General features: G+C 33.9%; 1 protein-coding gene across 16 annotated transcripts in view; it reads right to left on the reverse strand.

Moving 5' to 3' along the window:
* ABI2 (abl interactor 2) overlaps positions 1-17,618 on the reverse strand; it is a 157,527-nt gene that overhangs the window by 82,816 nt on the left and 57,093 nt on the right. For all 16 annotated transcript variants that reach the window (XM_028112156.2, XM_028112155.2, XM_028112158.2 and 13 more), the window contains exons 2-3: positions 10,803-10,970; positions 1,512-1,688 (exon numbers count right to left, since the gene is read on the reverse strand). In XM_028112156.2, coding sequence (XP_027967957.1) covers positions 1,512-1,688; positions 10,803-10,970 — 345 coding nt within the window. The remainder of the gene's footprint in view (positions 1-1,511; positions 1,689-10,802; positions 10,971-17,618) is intronic.

The following is a 17,618-nucleotide window of genomic DNA, read 5'->3' on the forward strand; positions in this document are numbered from 1 at the left end:
GAATAAAGAATGGAAATCCAGCCCTGGAATCTCTTACCTTAAATCTAAGCAACCACTTAATGCATAAATGGAGCAAATAAAAGAGGTAAGGGAAAAAAGCATTGAAAGGTTAGTTGGAACTTCAGGATGTGAAGAGAAAGGAAAAAAACAAAGAAAAAACAAGTTAAGCATTCAGCATTAAAAAATAATGTTTCAGTAGATCATAGAAAGAGTGGTCAAAGCAGAATGTGTCATGAACAGGAGGGTTTTTTTGATGAAATTATATGACATTGTTTTATTCAAAAACTTAACTTTATTAAAGATTTCTTCAAACAGTGATCCCTAAACACTAAAAGTCCAAATAACAAGAAAGACTAGAGTCCCAAAAGAACATTTTACTTGAATTAAGAAAGAACTGGAGTGGGAAGGAAATCATGTGTTTATTATATAAGTGGACAAGCACAAATATTATGTTTTATACATCTAAGTGCCTTTTGTAATTAGATTCTGGCATTACCCTAAAATTTTCTATTAGCAGTTATTAGCCTTGAATAAACCTCAAAATTATAAAATTTTAAGTATTTTATAAAATTAAATATCAAATTCCAAATAGTGCTTATATCAAAATTCTAAGAAAAAAAATTTTTAAAAACTTACACTGTATATTTTCTTTTACCCAGACCTACATTAAATTTACATTTAACTGATTTCTAGCCATAGTAATAGGGTATTTTTTTAGTTTAAATTTGCTTATATAGACATACATCAACTGTATAAACTATACAGTTTCTCACGTATGTAAATATTTATTCAAAGTCACATTTGATAAGTCATTGCCTTTCAAATCACTGATTAAGGTGAAAGCTTTAACTTAATACTTAGCTGAAGCTCCAAATAGTTTCTCAAGTATAAATACCAATGTAAATGAAATTTATATGCACCTCAGTTTTGATCATGGCACTATACATATACAGCAGACACTCTAATACATTTAAAAAAAAATAGCCAAAATATATAATGGCTACATACTCAAAAGCAGTGGAAATATTAATTCACATACTACTTTCATCTACACTATTCTCACCCAAAATGTTAAGGTAAAATTATTTTAGAACGTTTCAAAGCACATGGTTGTTTATACATGTTCTTTCTGAAAATGCCAAAGCTTTGTTGATAAATGTTTGAGATAAGGTAGATACTTTAAGAACATGCTGAGTAATTTTTTAATCAGTCATATTAAATCATTAAAAGATTAGAAAAATTATACCACACTTATGTGCCCGATCTATATGAGGTAGTCTCATAACTGGTTACATAAACGCAATTCATTTAAAGATGACTATTTAAAACTTGAAAACAGCACTAAGAAGCAGCAAGAAGGATAAAATAGTTGCAGCAGCAAGGAATCTTCAGAACCACAACTGGGCCAAAACTTGGGCCTCCAGGAAAGAAAAAACAAAAGCTTAATTTTCTAAAGAGTTAGTTCCATTATGGACTATTGTTTTTAAAAGGTTGACAAAAATTATACTTACCTTTACTCCATGTCCAATATCATCTAGAATTGTATAGTCAATAGGTTTTCTAATATAACGAACTGGTCGTTCAAGATTGGCTGGAGCAATAATCTTATGTGTCCTTGAAGTGTTTTTATTGGTAGTCAAAATACCGATCTCTCTTCTTGCAACTTTCTCTTTATGAATATCAACGGTCTGCAAAATATAATATAAACACAACACAAAAATGTATAGCTCTATTGCCCAGAAAAATCAAAATATAAATGCTTATAGATTTAATATCATTATTCATATACTTAACCCCAACTGCTAAATTTTGTCCTTTTTGGACCTACTGGCTTTCTCCATTCTTACGCTAAAACAAGGGTTGGCAAATCATGGCTGGCAGACCAAATCTGGTCCACAACCTGTTTTTAACAACCTGAAGTGGTTTTTTGTTTTGTTTTGTTTTTTACAACCCAGGAGTAGTGTTTACATGTTTTCACGGTTTTTAAAAAGAAGAAAAATAATGTCATGACATGTGAAAATTAGACTTCAAATTTCCATATTTATGCAAACTCCAAGTTTCCATAAATAAAATTTTATTGGACCATAGCTATTCTACTTGCTTACATATTTTCACACTACAAGGGCAGAGATGAGTAGTTAAAACAAAGACTGCATGGCCTGCAAAGCCTCAAGTATCTCTTAGCTGGGCCCTTACAGAAGTGTGCCAACCTGTGGGTTAAAGAATGCTAATTTTTTCCCCTCCGTTAATATTTAAACTAACATAATGATAAAGAAAGCCCCAGGTATTAATTTGGTTACATTGTAAAATAACCTGTTAGTATAATTTCCATTGGTGTTCAAATGCCTTTTTATTTACAAAAAAAAAAAAGAGCCCTAAAATATAAATACAAAATATAAATATAAAAGTATAAAAATAGTCGGGATGCCTGGGTGGCTTAGTCGTTAAGTGTCTGCCTGCAGCTCAGGTCATGATCCCAGGGTCCTGGGATCGAGCCCCGCATTGGGCTCCCTGCTCAGTGGGAAGCCTGTTTCTCCTTCTCCCACTCCCCCTGCTTGTGTTCCCTCTCTCGCTGTGTCTCTCTCTGTCAAATAAATAAATAAAATATTTAAAAAATAAAAAATAAATAACATTTAAAAAACAAAGAAAGAAATCTGAAAGCTGATTATTCCTCTAAACTACTCAAGGTATGAAGGGAACTTGAAACAAATCCGAAGCCTCCTATTTCAACCAAAAGATCTTAAAAGCAACAGTATCCATAAGCTTCACAACTAGTATCTAAATGAAGCATCAAATCAAAGCCTGGCCAAGGTAGTAACCTTATCATTTTAAATATTTCTTTTTAAGGCAAAAATAATCTTTGAGCTTTTTCTGAGCATGTTAAGTAAAAATTACAAAATCTGCTTTTCTTTCCAACTACTTGGGAGAGCTACTGTAACAGAAAAAAAGAAATTTATATATTAGTGATAATATTGGTATTTACTTACTTTTAACTTCAGAGAAATAAAAATCTCATTTTGAATAATTTTTAATGAGTCATCCTGAATCATTCAAAACATGGGCTAGGAAGATTTCATATGTATTAAGTATGCTTCAAAATAAACAAAAACCAAAGAAAATATGGTACTTTTTTGGATACCTTTTTTTTATAACTGGTCTTCACCATATCAATAAGAGAAAATTTATCAGAGAATGTAATCTTCTTGAGACAGTTTCTATTCCAGTTTTTAGAAATGTAATTATCCTATTCAAAAATGAAACCATAAGGGACGCCTGGGTGGCTCAGCTGGTTAAGCGTCTGCCTTCGACTCAGGTCATGATCCCAGGGTCCTGGGATCGAGTCCCACATTAGGCTCTCATGCTCCCTGCTCAACAGGGAGGCTGCTTCTCCCTCTGCTTGTGTTCTCTCTGACAAATAAATAAATAAAATCTTAAAAAAAAAAAGAAACCATAAGAATGCAAACCCAACCACCCATAGAATTCTAAGTTTACTGCAAATTAAAATTCAGTTTCAAATTTTTGTGGTGAAAATATTAATAAATTTCTGGAGAACAAAAATGGGGAAGCAACTTTCCATATCTGCATTAATATATGGTTACATTTTATAGTAAGCACATATTTTTTAACTGTCTGAAAAAAATTGAGACTTTTTTTAAAAAGCACTGAAAACACCCAATCAAGCCTGGGAACTGGAGGCACTTACATACTACTTTTTTGTTCACTTTATATGCACACAAACACACAGCCCAAACCCGCAGATCATTACACTAAGGATAAAACAAAAACCAATATAGCAAAGGAAAATAGCAGCTTCTTGCGAGGGAAGGCAAAGTGCAGTGAGTTACAAGAAAACATAACCCTTCATCAGGAAGGACAATTTTCCCAGCACTAAACTTTAAAAGGAATTGGTTGGAGGAATTTTGAAGAGAAAAATGTTGCTTCTTTTATAAATTCTCAGCAAAAACTGAAGGCATGTTTAAAACATAATTCTTAACAGCATACATCCATGGAAAATCAAAAGATTTTAGTTTGGTTATATAATATTCTTAGTTGTCTACTCTAAAAGAATTCCTACATCTTAGAAAAACTAGAGCAGGGTTTCTCAACAGCAACACTCCTGACATTTTGATAATTTTTTGTTGTGGGAGGCTGTACCGAGTATTGTATGATGTGAAGAAGTATCCCAGTAGACCTGTAGCACTCCCCCAAACCAAGTTGTGATAACCAAAAGTGTCTGACATTGCCAAATGTCCCCATGGAGGGAATAACTCCTTGCTTGAAAACCAATGATGTAGAGGAAAGAATAAATTCACTTGTCCTTACATTATGCACTCATTGTTTCCAAACTTGTTACAAGAGTTGACTTAAGAGATTAATGTCTCTAGTGACTGGCTAAGTACAGATATTTGGTGTCATTAGCTTTTTAAAAACATCTACATTAATAAAAGTAATAAATGGTTAAGAAAATCAAAGAGCATAATTTGTATTCTTACCATCCTACTACCATACTAGGTTGAATGTAGGAGTTCTTGTGAACAAAAATCAAATATACATTCAGAAAATAGCTATGGTTTTATTTGGAGTCTGAATAATAACCGAAAACAAAGGAGGAGAAAATTTGATCCATAACATTCTGAAATTTTCAGCAATCACCTACTTCAAATTTTCAAAGCTTTCTTTTGGGGAAAATCATATTCAAACTAGATAGAGTAATAGAATGAACACTCCCCTCTCTATATATACCTAACATCGAGCTTCAGCACTCATCAACTCACAGCCAACTGTCAGTTTTAAAAGAATTTTTGTAAAGCTCCTATGATGTTTTTAATTAAAAAATATGGCTACTCTGTTTTTCTTAAATTCATAGCTTTCACTAATCACCACTGCATTTGCCTTCATAATATTCTTTGACATTACAAAACTAGAATGCATTGAAGTTAAATTTTGGAAGTACAAGTTCAACATTGATATTTAGGAAGAATTTTAATAGTAAGTAAAAAGTATTCCAAATTTGTCCTGGACTTCTGAAGTAACTAACTAGTTACATGACAATAAATTTATTCTTATTTAGTAAAGGTCTCAATAATAGCACTTACCTGTGGCAAGTAAAGAATGTGTTTAAAAAGCAAAGACTACCAAAACTAATGCAAGTACACTTCTAATAAACACCATTGTTTTTTGCTACCTGTTAACCAAAAACACACCAAGTAATATCACTGCAACTGTGTGGACTACTCTTATTATTAACAGATCCTTATCAATTTGTTTCTCTATCCTTCTCATTGCGACTGTCAAGTCTGATCTCACATGCTGCAGGCTCCCCCCAAGACACCTCAGCTATGCAGTGCCAAACCCAAGGCCTCTAAAACACCTATCACCTTGAGATAGTCATACTGGCTCCCAGCTCCCTTGCAAGCCTGAGACCCATTCTCACATTTCCTTCATGGATTCAAGCACATACACAAGCCACAACAGATATCAAGAAGGTACTGTATAAAGTACTTTGTTTTAGGATTATCCATGCTCTGTTGTGTCCCATTAACACTGATAATTGAGAGTTGACTGTACTGCACAGCACTACCTCAGGCAGCTGACCATATGTGTGGGAAAACATCTGCAAATAGCTATAGTGGATTAACTCAACTAAGTTGGATGTTTTCAAATATGTCTCCATTTTTTTATTAGTAAGTTAATGTTTCAAATAAGCATTTAATTATTTAAATGACAAATATGCTTTAAATTATTCATCTTCCATAAAATAAATTACTTACTACTAAATGGTAATTTTCAGTTATTCATTTTTTAATAAAATGATATAAACTATACATAAGAAGTTAATTTAAGAACTGTATAAATCCTACTTTCTATGCATAATTACATATTGATAGTCTTTAGTAGGACTTCCTTAATTTAAAATTGAATTTTGAAGGCAGTCGGTTAAGCGTCTGCCTTCAGCTCAGGTCATGATCCCAGAGTCCTGGGATTGAGCCCTATGTCAGGCTCCCTGCTCAGCGAGGAGCCTGCTTCTTCTTCTCCCTCTGCTACTCCCCCTACTTGGGTTCTCTCACTCTCTCTCTATCAAATAAATGGATAAAAATCTTAAAGAAAAAAAAATCTTGAAGAAGAAAGTATTAGAATCATTTATTTAAAAAATAAAATAAATCTTAAAAAAAATAAACAAACCTGCCATCCTTGGGGCACCTGGCTGCTCACTCAGTGGAGCGTGATCTCAGGGTTCTAAGTGCAAGCCCCACAATGGGTGTAAGAGATTACTTAAAAATAAAAATCTTAAAATAATAATAATAATAAAATTGCGATCTTTAAAATCCCTAAGGTAATCCATATCGAGAACCTATCCTAATACTTCTGATGGTGAGTGTGGTATAAATTAGTACACTACTTAACACCCTATTATCCATTTACTACAAAAAAAGTCTGATACTAAATACTTGTAATCAATTCTATCCTGTTTTTCAAAACCTTTGACATTTAGAGGAGGAGTTACTACTTTGTTGTGTTGAACACAACTATGTATGTTCCTGATACATCTTCATGATACATAATTGGTAGAGTCAATGGAATTCCCATCCTCAGATTCTAATTAGAAAATAGTTGTTACATCAGAGTGATAGAAGGTTGAGTTTAGTGGGGCACAGATTGAGGTGAATAGCAAAGCCAGCAGAATAGAAAGAAAAAAAGCAAATATAAATCAAGTTCATTTGTGAGAATCTCAAAAGAAAAAAGAATTCAAAATGGAAGATAGCTCAGAAATCATCTAATCAGTCCTACCATTTTACAAACGAGAAAACTGAAGTTCAAGTAGGTCAAATGTCAGGCAAGTCAGCAGAAGAACCAAAGTAAAACCTAGACCCCTGACCCTCCCCGCTCCCAAACCTATGGAGAAATAGCTAGAGCACAAGAGGCTGAAGAGTGATAAGGTTCTTACCCAGGAGACAGGAAAAAGATACTGATAAGGAAAGAAACCAAATACCTCAGAATCTAGTATCTCCTAGTCCTCAACCACTCTACCAGACAATCTTTACAAAACAACTCCTGATACCTACTACCATTCCAACAAACATGTGATCTTGTCTTTGACCTGACTGAACCTCCATTTCTTTGCTTCTTCAACCCAATCTTCTCTCTCAATTCTTGGAACCTACTATTTTTGCTCAAATTGGAGAAAAAAAATCTAGTCTCAAGATATTGTAAGAACTTCCTGGCTCCCTCTATAAACATAATATTTTTAATAAAGCATAAGAATAATAAAAAATATAAGTACCAAACATTTGGAAAAAACAGTATTTTAGAACAAGGGCTTGCAAACTACAGCTTACATGCCAAATCTGGCCTGCAGACTGCTTTTATATCACCTACAAGCTAAAAATATTTTTTACATTTTTAAATAGTTGTTTAAAAACATACAGAGAGAAGAATGAGACTGATATCCCATATCTGGCCCACAAAGCCTAAAATATTGACTATCTGGCCCTTCACAGAAAAACCTTGCCAATCCTTGTATTTAGAGTATTTACTGAGTATTTGCCTTGTAAACAGAAAATATTTTCTCATACTATAATCTTTCAGCTTAAAAAGTGTAACAGTTTTGATGTTCAACTGACTTTTAAAACAAACAACTCTACCTGTACATTAAACATAATTGAAAAATATTTCAATCCTTAAACCAAATGATAAAAAATATGTAATTTTCTTAAAAATTACTCATTTCTTAGATATAGCCTTCATCACCCCATTTCTCCTATTCAACCTCTCACCCAACATACTATTTTGTATAGAATTAACAGGTGTTGGACAGCTGCAGATCCCTCACCCATCCAGGGATTGTTCAACTCCAAATGAAGATGACTCAAAACAAAAATAAAATAAATAAATAATTTTTAAAAAGAAGATTCAACATACTCAGGGCTCTGACTCAGGCCCCTGTTATTTCTGACTACTAAATCTCTATCCATTCACCTCTCCCATTTTTCACTTATTCCATTAAAATACTTTAAAAGACAGCATTAATTAGACCTATTAATTATACGTAGATTTATGTGCTACTCAAAAATAAAGTGTTCTCATTAACTAATACATATAACTACAACTTAGGGTAGACTTATTCGCTTTCTTCCTCAAGACTGCTACTCTCCTCTACCAAAGTAGTACAGAATTCTAATCAAAACACAGATAATTATTAGGGAACCTGGCTGGCTCAGTCAGTAGAGCATCTGACTCTTGATCTCGGGGTCATGAGTTCGATCACGCCCCACACTGGGTATGGTGATTACTTAAAAAAAATAGATGATTATCTTTCACTGTCATTTGCTTATTGTCTTCTACCTTCACAATCTTCCTACTTTCTCTTACAAACTAATAACAAGCTGTTCATCCTCTTTAGGAACTCTAATATATTAATTTTTCTTCTGCATTTGCACTTCTTTCGATTTTGGGTCCTTTGCTAAGACTTCAAACATGCAGAAATTTTAAGACTTTCAAGTGTAAATTCAAAATTCTCTATCAGATTAGCAATTTGTCAACATTCCTATAGAAAACCAACTTCATCCATTTCATCATCATCATTTCTTCTAAGGGGTCTCTCCAGATTAAAATTTACCTCTCATTCATTAAAGCTCACCAATTAAAAAAAAAAAAACGAAACTCACCAATTCTTTGCAGGTTTCCCTTGTTTTTTACTTTAAGAGACACAGCAATACAACAAGCAGCAAATTAGACAAAATCTACAGAAGTTTATATAGCCCTGAGTATGTTGAATCTTCTTTTTAAAAATTATTTATTTATTTTATTTTTGTTTTGAATCATCTTCAAAAATCTACTGAGCACTTGGGTGGCTCAGTCGGGTCTTGATCAGGGTCATGAGTTCAAAGCCCCACATTGGGCTCCACACTGGGCATGGAGCCTACTTAAAAAAAAAAAAAAAAATCTAGGGGCACCTGGGTGACTCAGGCGGTTAAGCATCTGCCTTCTGCTCAGGTTATAATCTCAGGGTCCTGGGATTGAGTCCCACATCGGTCTCTGCTCAGTGGGGAGCCTGCTTCTCCCTCTGACCCTCCCCCATCTCGTGCTGTCTCTGACTCTCAAATAATTTTTTAAAAAAAGTTTATATGGGATATAAAGAAACCCTTACCATGGCAAATTCATATTTAAGATTAAATTTAGTATTAAATAACACAAAATCCCTCTAAATTAGTCTGATGAACTTTCAAACAACAGAAATATAAGTGAGTCCTCCCATATCTGATTTGATTATCTGGACGGTATTTTATTTAATTACATAAGTTAAAGTTCAGACTTTGAAAAATTGTTGGATTAGTCAATTTCAGAAGAGTCCTAAACTCTTACGATAAACAAAAAGAAAATATAATGTACCTTTTTTTATGATGCACATTTTAAAACTTGTTATTCCAGAAGAGTTCTAATCATCTAGGTATAAAAGAGTGTTGAATACTACATCAAGGGACACCTGGGTGTCTCAGTCAGTTAAGCGTCTGCCTTCGGCTCAGGTCACGATCCCAGGGTCCTGGGATGGTGTTCCACATCAGGAGCCTACTTCTCCCTCTGCCTGCCACTCTCCCAGCTGTGCTCTCTGACAAATAAATAAATAAATAAATAATATTTTTTAAAAAAATGACTACTACATTAAGTTACTCAAATAACAAGAGTGCTAAACTAGAAAAGCTCCAAAGATCTCAACAAAGAGAAGCAGGCATATCAAAACCTTTATCTTTTTAATGTTTTTTAAAATTCATTTTGCAATTACAAACTCGCTTTTCACTGAAGTATTTATTCAATTTTTTTAAGGTTTTTATTTATTTGTCAGAGAGAGAAAGAGCACAAGCAGGGAGAGCGGCAGGCAGAGCAGGCAGAGGGAGAAACAGACTCCTTGCTGAGCAGGGAGCCCAACATGGGACTCGATCCCAGGACCCTGGGATCATGACCTGAGCTGAGGGCAGATGCTTAACTGACTGACCCACCCAGGCGCCCCTTCACCGAAGTATTTAAATGGCTCCAAAATACAGAAATGGTTATGAGAGCAATGACATATACATGCAACATTATGCAGCCACTGAAAATGTTTATGAAGAGCTTTTAACATCATGGGAAGATGTCTGTTATCATAGTAAGTTAAAAGACTAAAATCCAAAATTCTATACATAATATAATCACAGCTACATTTTAAAAACTATTTACAAGAAAAAAGTATTGAAACAAAGTCAAGCAAAGTAGTAAAGGTAAAAAGTTTGAACAGTAGAAAAAGGGTTTTTTTTCCATTTTATTCTTTTTCTATGTATTATGAGAATGGCTTTTAAAATGGAAAAAGTGTAACATTAATTTTTTTAAGTTTTATATAAAGATAATTCTGTAAGTTCACTTAGATTAATATTTTCATTATTGAGGTATGTACCATCCTGGTAAACAAAAATCCTACCAAGAAAAAAAAAAAGAAGTGATCAGACTATCACATTAATATTTTTTTAAAAAGATAAAGAAACATGAAACTTGGTAAAAGTTGGAAGAAACCAGACACATTTTTACCTCAAGGCTGATTATTTTAATATGACTACTGAATTTTAATAGAAACCATTAAAATCTCCTTCCTTGTAAAAAATCACAGATAATCACTCCACAAAAAGAATCAAAAACAAGCTGATACTGAATTTGTATTTTCCAAATCATACATGTGAGTTAAATCACACAGTAAAGGCTGCCAGCATTATACAGATAGCTTGTGTTTAAAAAGTGTTCCTCATAGGCAAAACAGAGAAACAGTGTAGTCTCACTTGTGAAATATGATTGATTGAAGATTCCATCCTTCGTAGCTGGGATGCCTGAATATCCAGCATCTGTAGAACATTGTTGGCCAAGGTATTTATCAGATAGGCAACACTTGCTAAGGACTGGGTAGTGTAGGCTTTGGTTTCTTCTAGAGCTCGCTGCTTATCTGCTGACTAAGGGGGAAAAAAAAAACAATCATTAATTTAAAGATAACTCAGTCTATCAATCTACTCTACAAAAATACTCATCAAAACCATTGTTTCTGAATCTACACACCCTAGTTGAAAAGGTTCTGAATGTTAATTATCAATATCATGTAAACCTAACAACTACTGATTGAGTTGACTAATACTTTAATGTTGAATAGGTACCTCTTCGTATAAATGCAAAGAAAATCTTATAGCCATTATTTAAAAAATTAGTTCCATTGGATATTTTGAACAATGGCAGCAAATATATAGCTTATCAAGATTACTGTTTGGAAAGGTAGCACTGATTTGAACGTATAAATTCTGGCATCCATTTTTCTACTTTCCTGAATTTGTCCTTCCCTTCCACTCTAAGTGTGAAATGTATCTATAATGTAATATCTCATTAAAGTAATAATAATGATAAAACAATTATGATAATGATAAGTAAAACTGACAAAGTAAATAAAAATGGGTAATAATCATGATAAATAATGAGAAATTAAAATAAAAATAATTAAAGGGGCGTGTGAGTGGCTCGGTTGGTTGGGTGTCCTCCTCCTGATTTTGGCTTGGATCATGGTCTCAGGGTCGTGGGGTCAAGCCCCACATTGGGCTCCACGCTCAGTGCACAGTCTGCTTGAGATCCTCTCCCTCTCTTCCCCACCCTCTCCCCCCATCAATAAATAAAATAAATCTTTTAAAAAAATAAAATAATAAAAGATACCTTTCTTCTCAAGCATTTTAAGTGTTACAACTCTATGAGACATAAATTGCTAAGTATCAAAACAGAGTACACAGTAAAAAGTGGTTAATTATTTCCAAGGTCCCAAGGCAAAACAATGGTAAAGATACATATTCTATGCTGCTAAATGCTAGACACCATCTTCTTGTCCTAGTTCTAGAGAAAGACTGTGGTTCAGCAGAAAGTACACAAGCCTCTGAACCAGAAACCTTTTATCTTATGTAAGCTCTACTATTTGCTACAACATATCAATTTGGACAAAAGTAACAGTTTCTCAATTTCCTCAGTTACAAAGCAGAGGAAATAAACCTCTGTATCAACCATTCTAAGCAGTGTGAACACCAAATAAGATAATGAATGTAAAACCACTTTCTAAAACTACAAATCCTTCTATGTAACAACTGTCATTATCTCTCTGAGTGGTCATTAACTGTTCAAAAGTCCACTATGTTCCACTCTCTCCTATACAGTATAACAGTCAAAATTAACAACCTAGATATGTTTTTCCAGGGAGAGCAAAATTATTTTTCTATTTTAATCCTTAGTAATTTCACTCTCCTCAATACTTGAATTAACAACAGAGTTGAAACCAAATTTGGCTGAAGATAAATACTTTTTAAAAAACACTATAAAGAGGGGCGCCTGGCTGGCTCAGTTGTTAAGCGTCTGCCTTCGGCTCAGGTCATGATCCCAGGTCACGGGATCGAACCTCACATCGGGCTCCCTGCCCAGCGGGAAGCCTGCTTCTCCCTCTCCCACTCCTGCTGCTTGTGCTCCCTCTCTCGCTGTGTCTCTCTCTGTCAAATAAATAAATAAAAATCTTAAAAAAAAAAAAAAAGCACTATAAAGGCTTGTAGATTCTGATTGTGCATGTAAGGAGCTTGGAAGTCACCACTGCATCCTAACAAGTAAAAAGCTCAGCACAATGAAAAAAAAATCAACAACTTTTCTTGAATTCATAGTAAAAGCAGCAAGTCATTAACACTTTTCAGACATTTCTCTAAATCAGAGTATTTACTATAGAGAATAATTCAAAATTAAAACACTTAATTTGATAATATACCTTCTTCAAAGGATCAAGAGGATATTTGGAAAGATGTAATTATTTTCAATGCACCTTTTTTTATATTGATAGTATTTGAGATTTTTTTTGAAAAACAAATATCACTTCATGCTCTGCCTTTGTTCCTAGTCTATATATGAAATCATGTAGCTGACTGATGCTGTATCAAAGATATGAAAGTCCCTTTTATATTAAATAGGCTTTGCATATATCTACTTTTCTATGGAAGATTGAGGACCCTATAATGTAAAATGTATGAAGAAAACCTAAATAGAGATGCTGTTTGTGGCTGATATAACATTGATGTAAATCAACATAAAGTATGTATTCAGGGCATCATTCTTCTTCTGCAACGTAAAGTATGTATTCAGGGCATCATTGAAATAAGACAAAGGAACACTCTGAATCTTATAAACATATTGCTGTACCAATCGCTCTTTAGGAAAAAAAGCTGGCAATCCATTAAAATCCTGATGTATCTTCCTAATGGCAATTATGTCATAAAATCATGAATATATAGAAGTCATGAATATCAGCTGATGAGATTGAAACAAAAAAAATCTTCACAGATATCAAAGTATAGCTAACTCTTTCCTAAAAGGGCATACATTTACTGTACATCCATATTTACTAAATAGTTGGCCTCAGTCTTGAAAACCAAAGAAAGCACAACTCTTAGATCATTATATGAGAAGAACAAGAATGCTTCTTGATTGCTTGTAATGTTTTTTTTGACCAGGGAGCACATAGTGGATTTTGAAGTACTTTATTTGAACTATGTGTGAACTGAATATATTTTATTTAATAAAACTATATGGTTTCTAATCTATTAAAAGAAAAAAATTATTCCTGGAACCCTCTGAGAGGAGAGGACACAGATGACATGATTACCTATATAGAAATCCAAAAGAACTGACGAAAGAACTCTTGGAGCTAATAAGAGATTACAGCAAGGTGGCAGGATACAAATTAATATACAAAAGTCAATTGCTTTCCAGGAGTGAGCAAGTGGAATTTGACATTAAAAACACAATACCATTTACATTAATAACCAAAAATATAAAACACTTAAGTATATATCTAATAAAACATGTGCAAGATTGGGGCGCCTGGGTGGATCAGTTGGTTAAGGGCTCACATCATGGTCCCAGGGTCCTGGGATCGAGTCCCACATTGGGCTTGCTGCTCAGCAGGGAGTCTGCTCCTGCCCCTTTCTCTCCCTTCCCCCTCATGCTCTTGCGCACACTCTCTCTCAAAAAATAAAATCTTAAAAATTTTTTTAAATATGTGCAAGATCTATATGAGGAACATGGCAAAACTCTGATGAACAAAATCAAACAACTAAATAAATGGAAAAACAGTCCATGTATGGATTGGAAGATTCAATACTGTCAAGCTATCCATTCTTCTCAAACTGAAATATAGAGTCAAGGCAATCCCAACCAAAATACCAGCAAATTATTTTGTGTATATCAACAAACTGATTCTAAAATGTACAAGGGGAGGCAAAAGACATAGAATAGGCAATACAATATTGAAGGAGAACAACAAAGTTGGAAGACTAACACTACTCAACTTCAAGATTTACTCTATAGCTACAGTAATCAAGACAGTGTGGTACTGGTGAAAGAAGGGACAAAAAAGTTTCATGGAACAGAACAGAGAGCCTAGAAATAGACCCACATAAATACAGTCAACTGATCTTTAACAAAAGAACAAAGGCAATACAATAGAGCAAAGATAAGCTTTTCAACAAATTGTGTTGGAAAAACTGGACATCTAAATGAAAAAAAAAAGAATCTAGATACAGAATTTATACTCTTCTCAAAAACTAACTCAAAATGGATTACAGACATAAAAGTAAACTGTAAAATTATGAAACTCCTAGAACACAGGAGAAACTCCTAGAACATAACACCCATATCTGGGTGACCTTGGGTATGGCAATAACTTTTTAGATACAAAATCAAAGGCATGATCCATGAAAGAATTAATTGATAAGCTAAGCTTCATTAAAATTAAAAACTTCTACTCTTCAGAAGACAATGTCAAGAGAAATAAGACAACAAACCATAGACTGGAAGAAAATATCTACAAAAGACATCTGATAAAGGACTGTTATCCAAAATATACAAACTCTTAAAAATCAATAGGAAAAAATTCCATTAAAATATGGGCCAAAGACATTCACGAACACCTCATCATAGAAGATATACAGATGGCAAATAAGCACATGAAAAGATGCTCCACATCATATGCCATCAGGGAATGCAAAATGGTACAGCCACTTTGGATGACAGGTTGGTGGTTTCCTACAAAACTAAACATACTCTTACCAGATGAACCAGTAATTCAGCTCCTTGGTATTTACCCAAAGGAGATGGAAACTCATGGGTACACAAAAACCTATACACGAATGTTTACGGTAGCTCTATACATAACTGCTGAAAGTTGGAAATAATCCAAGTCTGTCCTTCAATAGGTAAATGAATAAAAACTGTGGTACATCATACAATGGCATAAAGAAATGAGTTATCAAGCCATGAAAAGGCACGGAGGAACCTTACATGCATATTACTAAATGAAAAAAGATGAATCTGAAAAGTCTACATACTGTATGATTCCAACAATATGACATTCTAGAACAGGCAAGACTATGAAGACAGTAAAAGATCAGTGGTTGCCAGGGGCCGGTCAGGGGAGGGATGAATAGGTGGAACACAGGGAATTTTTAGAGCAGTGAAAATACTCTGTATGATACCATAATGGATATGTGTCATTATACATTTGTCAAAACCCACAAAATGTAAAACAACAAGAGTGAACCCTAAAGTAAACTATGGACTTTGGGTGATAATGATGTGTCAACATAGGTTCATCAATTGTAACAAATGTACCAATCAGGTGGGGGGGTGTTGAAATCTCTGTACCTTCCTCTCAATTTTGCGGAGGATCTAAAACTGCTCTAAAAAAATAAAGTCTTAAAAACAAACATACAAACATACATTCCAGGATTCTGTTATCAGCTACTTTCAAGACAGGCATATCTATGTCAAATTTCACAAATGTTGATGCAAACAAAAGATGTATAAATTGAAACAGACTCTTAACTATAGAGAGCAAATCTGATGCTTACCTCAGGGAGACAGGTTGGGGATTGGGTAAAATAGGTGAAGGGCATTAAGAGCACACTTATCATGATGAGCACTGAGCAATGTATAGATAGAATTGCTGAGTCTCTATATTGTACACCTGAAACTAATATAACACTGCATGTTAACTATACTAGAATTAAAATTTTAAAGTTATTTTTTTAAGATTTTATCTGAGAGAGAGAGAGAGAGCAAGCACAGGAGCAGAGGGAAGGGCAGAGGGAGAGGGAGAGAAGCAGACTCCCTGTTCAGTGGGGAGCTGGACACAGGGCTTAATCCCAGAACCCTGAGATTATGACCTGAGCCGAAGTCAGACACTTAACCAACTGAGCCACCCAGGTGCCCTTAAAATTAAAAATAAACTTTTTTTAAAGATGTAAAAATTATACTGTCATTAAACTTACTTATTTAAAATTGGAATTATGCTTATAAATTATACTATAAACCGAAATTTATTTTTAAGAATTTAACATGGATACCCTACAGTTAAAGGTAACAAAACTCCAACTCTTCTATTCTAGCTAATGTTTGCCAAAATTTTTCACACTATGCCTAAGCAGATTATTCAAACAAGAGCCACAGATTGTAGGATTTTTAATATATCAGATTACACCTATTTAAGAACAACTATGAGTGATACTAAATCACTCTTTCCCAAATGGAAGTTCACAGATATTCTCCGGGAATCAGCAGATCTCTTTAATAATTTTTTGTATTATTTTTTTATTTTCATAATAATGTATTTACAAAATTTTAAAATTCACACATTAACATTACATAATATAAATTACCAAATAACTAAGAAACAAAGCAAATTCAGCACTGCTTTGAGGGTCAATTGTGTTAGGCCCAAATCATCCTACTGTAATTATAAAGCAAATTAATGAGATAAAACAAGCAAAGTTAATATATAAATAATGAACTCACACCAAATGATGACCAAATATACATTACACTGTGCTGTACAAACAAATGAAAGTTTTCTTACAGGGTTTGCAATTGCTTAAAAAACTTGGAGACTTCATTCATTCCAAGGAACCACCACAGGGCAAGTCCATCGTACACTCTGTAATACTGCTCAAAAGAATCAGTAAACCTGCTACCATAGTCAAATTTCAAGGACAACTGAGTTTTTGCAAAATATCACCCATGACGTTGCTGTTTCTGACTTATTTTTATTCATTTCGTTTTGTTTATAAATTTACTACATATTTATAATTTTTACGAGAGCTGTAATTGTAAGTGGTTTATATATAATTTTATGTTTGAACATTAAATAACATTAGCATAAAAATTAAATGTATTTTTCAAAATAAGTTAACACAGGCAGTCAGATTTCTTTCTTTCCATTTAAACGGTTTGTCCTTGGGGCACCTAGGTTACTCAGTCAGTTGAGCCTCCAACTCTTGGTTTCCACTGGGGTCATGATCTCAGAGTCATGGAATGGAGCCCTGCATCGCACTCCGCTCTTGTTGCAGAGTCTGCTTGAGATTCTCTCTCCCTCTCCCTCTGCCCACCCCCTCACGCTCTCTCAAATAAATAAATCTTTAAAAAAAAAAGGGGGGGGTCTGTCCATAAATAAATAAGTAAATAAATAAATAGGGTTGTCCTTTACACAAGCTTAAGAATTACTATGTCAGTTCTGGGGCACTTGGATGGCTCAGTCAGTTAAA

This window comes from Eumetopias jubatus, unplaced genomic scaffold (assembly GCF_037043125.1).
Source record: "Eumetopias jubatus isolate StellerSeaLion01/CBP00866 unplaced genomic scaffold, mEumJub1_p1.0 scaffold_3, whole genome shotgun sequence".
Classification (NCBI taxonomy): Eukaryota; Metazoa; Chordata; class Mammalia; order Carnivora; family Otariidae; genus Eumetopias; species Eumetopias jubatus.